We start from the raw sequence: 11751 nt of genomic DNA, 5'->3' as shown, positions 1-11751 counted from the left end.
CCCTTCCCGCCGCGCAGATCACACAACATGGCAGCCGCGAAGAACGGCGGCGCCGTCGACGTGTCGCACGACCCGTACCTGGAGCCCGTCGCTGCTGCTGCTGCCGAACCGCGGGACGACCACCAGGGCGACTTCCTCACCGACAATGAGCAGCAGAACCTCGCGCGCGGCCTGCACCAGCGGCACATCAGCTTGATCGCCTTGGCCGGCGCTATCGTGCGTTTCACTTTCCCGCCGGTTCGCTTGGGGGCAGCAATGCTAACGAAGCAATCAATGTGCAGGGCACAGGTCTGTTCCTCGGTCTTGGAGGCTCGATCCAAACCGGCGGCCCTCTCGGCGCGTTGCTTGGCTATGCCACCGTCGGCCTGATCGTGTGCGCCGTGCAGTTCGCCCTGGGCGAGGTCACGGCCCTGCTGCCCGTCACTGGCTCCTTCGTGCGGCATGCCGAGTTCCTCGTGGATCCGGCCCTGGGCTTCGCCATCGGGTAAGTACATGCGCGTCCCACTCACGTGACATGCATCCCGGCTGACCACCACGACCAGCTACAACATCGTCTACGGCAACTGGCTCTCCATCCCGGCCGAAATCTCGGCCATCTGCGTCCTCTTCCAATTCTGGACCGACATAAACAGCGCCGTCTGGATCATCCTCATCATCGTCCTCACCTTCGCCGTCGGCATCTCGCTGATCCGCGTCTACGGCGAAGTCGAGTTCTTCTTCGCCGTGCTCAAAATCATGCTCATCATCTTCCTCATCATCCTCGGCCTCGTCATCAACCTCGGCGGCATCCCCGGCGTCCCGCGCCTCGGCTTCCACTACTGGAAGCAGCCGGGCCCCTTCGTCGAGTACATCGGCACGGGGTCATGGGGCAAGTTCCTGGGCTACTGGGCGGTCATGAGCAACGCGGTGTTTTCCTTCGCCGGCGTCGAGTCCGTCGCCATGGCCGCGGCCGAGACGCGCAACCCCCGCACCGCCATCCCCAACGCCTGCAAGCGCGTCTTCGCGCGCGTGTCGCTGTTCTACATCCTCGCCGTGCTCATCGTCGGCATGCTGGTAGCCAGCGACGATCCCAGGCTCTCCGACGAGAGCGGCACCGCGGCGCAGAGCCCGTTCGTCATCGCGGCGAGCGGCGCGGGCATCAAGGCGATACCGTCGGTCGTCAACGCCGTCGTCATCACGTCGGCGTGGTCGTCGTCGAACCAGGCGCTGCTGGCCGGCACGCGCGTGCTGTACGGCCTCGCGCTGAAGGGGCAGGCGCCGGCGGCGCTGCTGCGGACGACGTCGTGGGGCGTGCCGTATGTGTGCGTGTTGATCCAGACGGCGTTCATGTTTCTCGCGTTCATGAGCTTGTCGAATGGCGCGTTGACTGTGTTTTATTGGTTTTTGAACCTCACCGCGTGTGGTGTGTTGATTAGTTGGATTACGATTTTGGTTAATCATCAGCGCTTGATTTTGGCGATGAAGAAGCAGGGGTTGCCGTTGTCGTCGCTGCCGTGGCATAATAGTTGGACGAGTGAGTGCTTTGCTTTGCTTTGCCGGTCCCGGCGGCGCGATTGAAGAGTCTGATGATGCTGACCACGAACAACAACAGCCTTCTCCACCCCCGTCGCCCTCTTCTTCTGCGTCGTCATCCTCTTCACCGCCGGTTTCGCCGTCTTCACCCGCGGCAACTGGTCGTCGAGCTCCTTCATATCTTCGTACCTGTAAGTTCTTTCCTCTGCAATACCCACCCATATTCGTTTTCTTATCTAACCGTTGTTGACTGCAGCGACATCGGCCTCGTCCTCACCGCGTTCCTGCTTTGGAAGTTCATCAAGAAGACCAAGGTCGTGAACCTGGAGGAAATCCCGCTGCGGGAAGCGCTGGCCGAGGTCGATCGCTTCCCGGAGACGCCCGATCCGCCGAGGAAGGGGTGGAAGAAGTGGGTGAATATTTTGTGGGACTGAGGGCGGCGTGAGTGAGGGTGAAGTCACGGCTGGAGACGTGGTTGGTAGAGGGAGTGAGAATACATACGTAATACAATTAATTGGAGATTATGGTGGTTGTGCATGAGTGAATTGGGGTACTTGCGTGAACTCTGGAAACGTGGAAAGGATGAAGGTGATCCACGGTCGGTTTGTTAGGGAGCGGCACGGGCTGAGTTGACATTTAACTACGCTGTCAATGGTGAGTCATCCACCCAGCGCCACGCCTTCCAGATCCGGATGTCCTCGCTCCATTACGGTCAGAAGTACCATAGCACCCCGACACTCTAACCCTCCCACTTGCTTCCGCTACCAACGCAGCGAGCCGCCCATCAATTCCTCCAAGTTCGTCAGCTTCGTCGACGCCATAAAGTTCGACGACATCGATCAGGAGGTCACCCTCCGCGGCATGCAGATGAGCGAAAACGTCGCCGTCACACCGCTGGCTGCGACCAGCAAGGGCACCCGATACCGTCTCGTTCCCGATCCCTTCAGTTTAGACCCTGATTTGAAGAGTTACCGAAGAGCCCGTCACGTCCGCAAGCGCTGCAGCCGACGGCTGCTCGGAATCAAAATTGCTGCTGCTGCTGTTTCCGTTGCTAGGCGCAATGATCGACGACGACGAAGACGACGCCGGTGGCCATGCTTCTGGTAGCTCTGCGTCCTTCCAGATATCTCGCCATCAGCACTCCGTGGGTTTGGTCAATACAGTGCTTGATGAGCGTGGAAATATCTTGCGCACGAGGGTCAATGATGAGGGCGCGAAGCTGGGCACATCACTCACACCGACATCGACACAGTTGCACTAGGAAAAAAGAAAGGATTAAAACATACAACAGCAGGCGGTTACAGCAAGACTAAAACGGCTGCTCGCCGGGCATACAACCTTGGGGGAAAGAAAAAAGAAAAACGCACACAAAGACAACCATCTCTTTTCTGCACCGCACACCGTCTCCTCATCTGTTCAAGCCGGCAATCATCTCACCAAGCGTCCGCTTGACACCCTTTTCCCTGATCATCTCCCTTGCGTGTTGTCCGTTATCGCAAGTGCCATCCGACCATTCAATCCTCATCCTGACACCTTCAACCATCTCGTTATCTTCGAATACAACGTTCTCCAGAAACGGCAGCTCGTGCTGCAGCACACGAAGCAACCCCACCCAGCCGTTACCGAAGGTTCTGCGGATCTCGACTGACCGAAGGTAATCCTTGTGCCTGCGCACCAGATCGATCGCCTCTTGCAATGATTCGAAGTAGCTGTCACCGATGCCCAGGCAGCGCAGGCTGGGCTTGATGGTCAGCAGAGCTAAGGGGCCAAGCGATCGGACCGAGTCTGAGGAACGCGCTTCGCCTACGTCTACCCGTCGTAGTTGTAGCGTGGTGAGGTTTGGGAGGGCTGCGTAGAGCGCTGGAAGCGAGCGGTGCTGATCGACATCTAGCAGGCTCCCGGAGCATATACCATAGGGATATATCGAGCCGATGTGAAGAACGAGGGTGTGGACGTTCGGCATGGTTCCGAAGCGTAACGTTTCCGATTCTTCACCCGCTGCTGCTGGATCCGCAGGTAGTCTATACAGATGCAAGCCGAAATGGGGCATCTGAGGGCTTCTGAGCGTCCAGGCCACCGGGGGGTAGGCGAGTTCTGAGCTGCGGCGTTCTCCTTTCTCGGGGCAGCTCGCCATGATGGCCAGCGTCTTGACGTGCTGGCTCCATCTGCTGCTCTCGGATAGAAGCGCGAGCCTCTTCATGCTCGCCTCCATGAACCAGAACGAGACGCATGCTAGGCGGAGCTTGAAGGCGTGGCTTGACGCCACGTCGAGCCGGCGGCTGCTGAGCCGGAGCTGTCTGAGGCTCTTGATGTCGAGGTGATTGGCGATGAGGGTGATCAGCTCGGCTGGTAAGGCCTCGAGTCGTGTGGACTCGGAGTCGGTGTTCACGGCTGGGCTGTTTGTGATTGCGAAGACGACATTATTTTTTTGTGTGCTTGGTGGCGTGTGCGCGGTTGGGAGTTGGATTTTCATAAGTACCATGTTTGTAAGCAAAATTTCAACACTATAGACCCGTGGTTCTCTTCTGAACCCTGTAATGTAGACCCTTATTTGTTCCACTACCGCTCTGTCACCGTGTTTTCATTGGTGCAAATTTGTGTCTTTGATTTGAAGATTTATTACATTTTGGCTCACGAAGCCCCCACGGCCTTTTGGGTAGAGTTGAAGCTCTGCAATGCTTCTGGTTTTTTCTCTACAGCATTCGGGTCAAGAGCTAGACGTGGGATGTGACCCGCACGTCACGATCCATGTCGCAACCGGTCATCCAAAACTACGGTTCTCCCAGCATCGCTCCACGGAACCGAAAAGTTAGGGTAGCCACCTAGAAAAACTGGTACTTCTGTCTTTGGTTCAAGCGAGGAGCCGTGACGAAAACCAACACGGTACCTTGAAAGGTACGATTATCTGTCCTTGGCCCCTCTGCTATTTAGGTAACGAATATGCATCGAAATACTCACGTGTGACGCAAGTTTAAATTTAAACCTGAATCACTGGTACCTTCTTTCTTTGGATTCAGACTCGATATGTATACAGCTAGATGTTTGATCTGGATATTCCTCTTTGGTCTTGTTGTATAACTTGAATAGATGTCGTCATCTATTCTACTATTATTCAGACACCTGAATACGAGGTCGAAACGCCCGTGCCGATATTTCTTTCACGAACGAGTGCACACTGTGAAATTTGCAGTCCTGACCACTCCTTTCTGGCTCTTCGTAGTACCACCTACTATTTTCTCCCCAGCCCCAAATCTCGTGTTCCTCCTTCTCCTCCTAATTCAGCGTGAGCACAGTAGCAATCATCTCATCAAGCGCTCGCCTGACACCTTTTTCCCTGATAACTTGCTGCGCATGCTGTCCAGAGTCCAACGTTCCGTCCGACCAGTTGAATTTTATAGTCGAGCGCCAGTTGAAACCATCATTGTCAAGAAACACAACATTGTCTAGTAGAGGCAGCTCATGTCGTAGTACTCGGAGAACTTTTAACCAGGAACCGCCACACGTCGTCTCGGAAATTGAGACGGCGCGAAGGACATCCTTCTGCGCGCGGATGATATCGGTCATCACTTTTGCTGATTTGAAGACGCCTCTCGTGATGCATAGGTGGCGTAGGTTAGGCATGGGGGGCAGCGAAGCCCAAGAGTGCTCGGTGCCCCGTATCGGTATCCAAACATGTGTGTTTGGATATTTCAACTCCAGCGAGGTGAGGTTTGGCAGTGCGGCGTAAAGCACCGGAAGCAAGCAGTGCAGGCTTGTCCCTGCATACTCGAATGGTTAGCTTTCCGGTCTTCTCTCTTTAATAGTATTGGGGATGAATACAATCGTCGTATTGAGTGTGAAGGTCGACGACAAGAGTCTGCACAGCCGGCATCGGTTCGAAGCGGAGTTCCCGCCCCGGTACGCGTCTCGAACGGTCACGATAGGTTTCGTTCTGATGCGAGCGCCAATAACCCACCCATCGCGTCCTCTCCGACGGAGTCAAGGCATTGTCCTTGATTTCCAACGACTTGACATACTTGGTCCATGTGGTACTCTCAGACAAAAGTGCGAGCCTCTCCATGCTAGTTCGTGTAAAGAAGAATGTAGTGCTCTCAAGACGGGCGCCAAAAGTGTACGTCGACATCATATAAAGAGCTCTGGAGCTGAGCCTTAGGTGTTTATGACTTCTGGTGTCGAGATGCTCGGTGATGTTTTCAATCAGCTCGATTGGTAAACTCTCCAGCCGTGACGTCGATGGTGCGGCATTCCCGGAGGTGGGCATTAATTGCTCGTCGTGTGACTGCGATATTCCCATGATCTGTTATGAGGGGGTGCAAGATGCGAATAGGTGGCGGTTGTTGTGGGTCTCTGTGGAGCTTGGAGTTTGGTGTTGTTCGCTGAATGTTGCGAGATATTGTTCTTGTTGCAAGAGTAGGGGGGAAAGGAGGGGTTCTGCCATTTATCTATATGTGTTTTATGAAACGGGGCCCATGATTCTTACACTTCTGACTGCCTGTGTGGGTCGTTGGGACATCAGGGTCCTTATTGATAATCAGTGGATGGCGGTCAGCGACTGTAGGCTAAAGTACAACATTCTACGCGCTTTACTAAGTAGTCTATGCGTGCAAATTCAAAAGCCAATAGGAACAAAGACAGAATTGTGAAAAAAAAAACAATTGGAAAGAAAGAAAATATAGCTCGTTTGACCTATCGCGTTCTAAATCGACACGACGATTCTGCTGTCCTTCCCGCCGGTAATCGGCCACAGAAAGCAAGCGCACACGATGCACGGGTAAACTATCTAGAAATGTCCACCTCGTGACATATTCCACACCGCTGAATAAATGTTTTGTCGAAGAGATGTTCTTTTCTCTACAGCCAATTCAAGAAAGTAAATGAAGCCGCAGGATTTTCTCTTTGGAAGAAAGGGATGGGAAGATGTCATATTGAAGTGTATGCCACAACCCGGATATTAGTTTAGGAAAACAGATCCACATCTACATAGTCGCCAGCAGCTAGATGCCAAAAAAATGATCCTCCGCAATTATCTTCGAGAACAACGGTACCCGACTTACGTAGGTAGTTGAAGTTGCCATCCGGACGTAGATGTATATTTAATGATTCCACTTATACGTCCGAAAGGTAGTTTTAACTACCTACGTAACGAGCTTCGATGCATATGGAAATTGGTTCCGATGGCTCAGATCTTTCGATACCCACCGTGCCAGCACAGCGATGCGTCGCTTTATTCAGCCAAGAGACCAAACCAGGGAGAAGAGTGTGGCTGTGAATGTTGAAGCACCGGCCAAGGCCACCTATGAGGCTTTTCGTGAGCATCCCGATCCAGGGGCATTTATAGTGGGTACACGCTCATTTCCCTTTCGCTTTCGTTAACTCAGTGATCGAGATCTATATCCGACCATCCACGCACCGCGTCAACACCAAATCCGAATCCCGGTGCAGATCGCCGAATCCGGTCCGACACAGTCGCGGCCTCCGAAACCTCCAAGCAGAGGGCGAAGCGCAACCTGGAAATCTTTGTTGCATTGCGAGAACGGTCCTCATTGGTCAAAAGCGTCGGTAGCACGTGAGTCTGGCTGCCCGGGGAGAACATTTCCGCCCCCACTTTCTCTCCTCTTCTCACAAAAACAACAGCGAAAAAACCGACAGCGCAAAAAAAAAAAAAAAGCCAAAAGGCACATCCGACAAAAATAACCTTTAGTATTCCCGCGTGGCCCCTCCCCATCGGCCCTCGCGGACCGAAACCCATAGCTGCCGATCGGATCAGCAAAATCTGATGAGCATTGGGATCTTCTGAACAGATCACCGCGATCAACGCTGCCCCGTGCATTGGCGACGACGGATGTAAGCACCAACTAAAAGTGACGCTATCGCGCTATCGCGCGGCAGCCGAACCAAGCGGCCGCGGTCCGAAAGTGTGGGGGCCGATAGGCACAACGTTTCGGGCTTTGTTTTCCTTCGCGGGCGATCTAGCGTGCCGCGGTTGATCAGAATGACCATCCCGCGTGGTTTGTGGGTGATGATCAGCGCGCTTGAACCACCGGGTATGTAAGCAACGAAGTGGAAGTGGAGGGAGAAAGCGAGGCTGCGATGCGCGCTGGGACTGGGGTTTATGGTAAATGAGATGGGCGCGATACCGTTTGGTAGAATAATGAGGCGTGGAAGATTTTGTTTTTTCGAAAGTTGGTTCGTGAGTTTCGGTACCAGAGGTTTGTTTTGCCCCAACCGTCCTTGGGCGGTGCTTAGGTACATACATACCTATGGCGCCCTGTAACCGAAAGCCTCACAGCACGCTGCGCGCTGCACAGCACACTGCAGACGCCTGCCGCTGTTGCCGCAAGGCTGAAGAAACTCCAAAACGCCTAAGCGGAAAAAGTTGTGGCGGAAGATTGTCGCCCGCTGCTTTGATAAAAGAGGTGGGCTGCAGAACGCCCTCGCAGATCATGGCTTCGGAATACAGAGGGCAAATCCGACCGCTAAGTAGCGCGAAGAATACCTGGCCTCAGAACATGGAACAACAACGCTCATGCCGACGATGCGATAGATCAAATCCACTGCAACATCGGCTGATTTTGGCAATCGACAGGCCTCTGATGCGCAGAAAAACGAAATAGCGGTCGGCTCGGCTGCCGAAACCCGTGGCATGTATTAGAATAGTTGATGCATGTTCCGCCCGAAGAAAGCATAAAAATCAGTTCATTTACCGGACTACTCCGCAACCGAGGAAAAAGAAAAGAAAAACCGTTGCCGGCTACCATATGGTGGACGGCCGACTGCTAACACCTCTAGCATGCCGTCCCGAAGCCTCTGAGAGCGGTGGCGGCTGCAAAGCCCCAAATACAGTAACTTGCCGAGACCACGCTAGACAAAAAAACGACCACAACATCTATTATCTCCACAACGATAATTCCAACGAACACAATTGGGGATGCAGTTGCCATGCCAGACGTCCAAAAGGGAAAATGCGAAAGGAGCTATGATGGCAGTGGCTTACGTGGCGATTCTCGTGGCGGGGGACCTCAGACAACCGGTTTTCGGGGCAGCCGAGGGCACAAGCCTTTCAAAGACGATAGCTCCAAGAAAAAGCCATAGCGGGCAGATTCATGGCCATGTACGCCATGGCTTGAGGCGGGGGGAGCAACGGTGAAACTGGCTGAGTGGGGCGTAAAGAGTCAGGATAGCCCGCGCGGATGGCGGAACGAGCGAGGGGGGACAATGCGACGGACGTTGGCGAGGAGGGCACGGTCGACCCACGATGAAGGAGCACGGTCAGATCCTACCCGTTGGGCCAAATTAATGGCGGTGTGGCTGACGGTCCTGACTTGGACATTTTGTTTCAGACTCGATCCTTTTTGGTGGGAAGAGAGCCCTGGTAATTTCTCTGTCGGGCGGAGGTTGAATCGACTCCTCCCGTGGAGGAAGGATAGGTACTCCTTATGTCAAATGAAGGCCTGCGGACACGTAATCCTCAGAAAACTCCAGTACGCATCAATCCACGCTTGGATTCATTCGTAGCAATTCCTCCCAGCCGCATTTCATAGTGATGAACTCCATACGCTGAAGGTACGGATGGTGGAGCAAAGTGAGTCTTCAACGGCAGCACGAACAAGGGATTTGACCCACGGGGCCGGGAAGGATGGCCAGGAACAAGGGCCATGCATGACTTATCCACCCAACTTGTGCGATAGTGGATCCCCCAGCCCGAACGACTTACCCTGTTCAGTGTCCTGTGCATCAGCAGGGGGAGGGGAGGGGGGGCCTTTCCCCGCAAGGCTTGTGTGAAGTGCTCGAGCCGCCAGACATGGGTTGCTACAACCACCCTGCATCCTCCCGAAAGGAGAAAACTTATGCTTATGCCGTTTTTGCTTTTTTGGACGACATGGCAAAAAGGCGGTGGGGAGTGACGCCGAGACCGTGGGCTGGACGACAACCACAACGACAGGCAGACGTGAAGCCAACGGTTTGGAGAATGCCCGTTGAAGAAATACTTCTGCACAAAGTGAATGAAGTAATGACTGGAAGATAGCTTGTTGAAGAAAATGATTCTGCGTAAGGTGATATCTTAAAGAGGCATGCCCCGAGCCTCTACTTTTCGCATAAGTGTACAGGGGAGAGAAAGAAAGAAAAGAAAAGAAGAAGAAAAGACCCAGAGCCCCCCCCAAACCCACACACACCATTCGCCAAGAAACAAGAAATAAACCAAAATCAAATCATCATATCTTCTTGCAATCCAAATCCACCACCTTCACCAACCTCTCACTCTCCTCCACCTCCTGGTAGCCGCCCGCCGCAAAGAACGGCTTGACCGCCACATCCGCCACCTCCTCGAACAAGCCCTGGACCAAGCCCGACAACTTGGTCCCGCACTCGGTCTGATGCAGCATATCCGGGCTGGCCCTGATATCCGCCAGCATCGCCTTGCCGCTATAATCGACGGCAAAGTTGACAGCAAACACCTCAAAGCTCTGCGGCAGCGGCTGGAAGTGCGCGCCCATCTCCTTCGCGCTGGCCGCGCTGAACACCTCGCCCGTGATGGCGCACACCTGCGCGAAGACGCTCTGCTTCCAGCCGGCGGGCTTGTCGGGCAGGTCCCAGAAGAGGCGGACATTCCCGTCGTACGTCGAGTGCGCGTCGAGGTCGTGCTCGCCGACGTGCTCCCACGGCGCGGCGAAGGGCTTGGCCGCGAAGAGGGCGAGCAGCGGCTTGTAGACGAAGACGCGTAAAGCGCCGACGGCGACGACGTACGCCGATACTTGGAACTTGCAGCCGTCGAAGGTGAGCGGCCGCGAGACGTAGCGCTGCGCGACGACGTGGCGTTTGGGCGCGACGACGTCCGTGTGCTCTTCGGTCGTGACGGTGATTTGGAACCAGGAGGACCAGCCGCCGCCCGATTGGCGGGCGAGGCTGGCGTCGTGGTGGTCGTCGGTGTCCTTTGCGTCTGATGCGGCGGCGGCGGGTGTGGTAGCTTCCTCTTGTGCTGGTGCGGCCTCGACGGCCGGAGCGGCGTTCTTTGCGTGCTCGCGCTCGTACTCGGCGTCGAAGTCGTCAAAGGCGGCCTGCAGCTCGTCGACGGTGGAGAAGAGACGCAGGTCCTGGGAGCCGTCGCTGAGGTCGGGGCGCAGCATCCACCACACGCGGTCGGCCGGGTTGGTCTTGCTCTCGTTCTTCTCGAGGATCTTGCCGAGCGGCGTGTCCTCGAGCACGTCGTAGATGCTCTCGGACGGGTTGAGCTCGAGGTTGGCGATGGTCTTGACGTTGGTCTGCAACAGGCAACCCGGGTTCTTGGCCACCCACGTGGCGTACGTCTGGCCCAGCAGGTGCTTGCGGGTGAGTGCGTCGCGCGTCACGTACGTGCTGATCAGCATGCGCGGCTGGTGGAACGCCTGTTCGAGGTCCAGCGAGTCCTTGGCTGCGAATTGGAGGAGAGGGCCGCCTGGGTATTCATCCAGGGAGCTGATGATCTTGTATGTGTCTTGGGGGAGCCGCGCCTTGAAGGCCGAGACGACCAGCGGCTGCAGCTCCGGGTCCTCGTGCTTGATGAGGCAGTAGACATTCTGCCGCGAGGGCGACAGCGATATGCGGCTTATGCTTTCGGTGATGACTTCGGTCATTGTGAAAGAGTGTGGGATGAGATGGGATGATGATGGAGAAGATGTGCGGAGGAAGTAAGTACCAGCTCACGCTCCGCGCCTTCGCTGGGGGCTCCTTTATGTACCTCACCCCCGCTGCACGACCGATCAGGGATCTGTGATCTGCCTGGGACGGGAGCGCGTCGTAGAAGTTTGGACCCTGATCGCACAAGCGACGCTGGGGATCAATGCGCGGTCCATGCTGTGCGAGGCGACTGGGATGTGGGCACGGGTTGACCCGTATGGGAGCAAGGATGAAACACCGAGGAGCGCGTGGCAGCCATTTCCGCGGGTGGAGTGTGTAGGGATGGCGGCACTGTTGTGCATACTTCCGATGTGGGACTACTCGGTCCCTAACGGATCGGCCCAGCGAAAGGGAAGGCAGGGCCAGAACCCGCGCAAGCGCCGGACGCCTTATTCGCAAGCCGTCTATGTCAGCGGGTGCCCGCGCTAGGCCTCTAGAGCACCGCTGTCCGCCACTCGATCCCACTTCTTGGGGCCCCTGAAGCATGCACCTGGCTTCGGCCCCCTGTCAACAAACAAAAGCAACGAGCACGCCGCCACCAGGACGTGCGGCTCCGGTCCCGCTCGACCGGAGAAATGGCCTGAC

At 55.5% G+C, this 11751-nt stretch overlaps 3 protein-coding genes across 3 annotated transcripts; 1 reads left to right on the top strand and 2 right to left on the bottom strand.

The window, feature by feature from the left end:
• Positions 1-27: 27 nt before the first annotated feature.
• Positions 28-2773, top strand: LTHEOB_8550 (Dicarboxylic amino acid permease; the record flags this gene model as incomplete). Its single annotated transcript, XM_035518040.1, has 7 exons — positions 28-216; positions 282-484; positions 543-1513; positions 1592-1703; positions 1769-1921; positions 2286-2494; positions 2568-2773. 7 exons carry the CDS (start codon positions 28-30, stop codon positions 2771-2773), a joined length of 2043 nt encoding a protein of 680 aa, XP_035370256.1.
• Positions 2774-2920: 147 nt separating this feature from the next.
• Positions 2921-3985, bottom strand: LTHEOB_8549 (uncharacterized protein; the record flags this gene model as incomplete). Its single annotated transcript, XM_035518038.1, has 1 exon — positions 2921-3985. The coding sequence occupies one exon, from the start codon at positions 3983-3985 to the stop codon at positions 2921-2923; it is 1065 nt and encodes a 354-aa protein (XP_035370255.1).
• A 5740-nt stretch (positions 3986-9725) lies between these two features.
• Positions 9726-11123, bottom strand: LTHEOB_8548 (Tubulin-tyrosine ligase; the record flags this gene model as incomplete). Its single annotated transcript, XM_035518037.1, has 1 exon — positions 9726-11123. The coding sequence occupies one exon, from the start codon at positions 11121-11123 to the stop codon at positions 9726-9728; it is 1398 nt and encodes a 465-aa protein (XP_035370254.1).
• Between the last annotated feature and the right edge of the window lie 628 nt (positions 11124-11751).

The sequence above is a fragment of the Lasiodiplodia theobromae genome (assembly GCF_012971845.1).
Source record: "Lasiodiplodia theobromae strain AM2As chromosome Unknown scaffold_27, whole genome shotgun sequence".
Classification (NCBI taxonomy): Eukaryota; Fungi; Ascomycota; class Dothideomycetes; order Botryosphaeriales; family Botryosphaeriaceae; genus Lasiodiplodia; species Lasiodiplodia theobromae.
The sequence above is the reverse complement of the archived record's forward strand: the minus strand, read 5'-3'. Positions and strand labels throughout refer to the sequence as shown.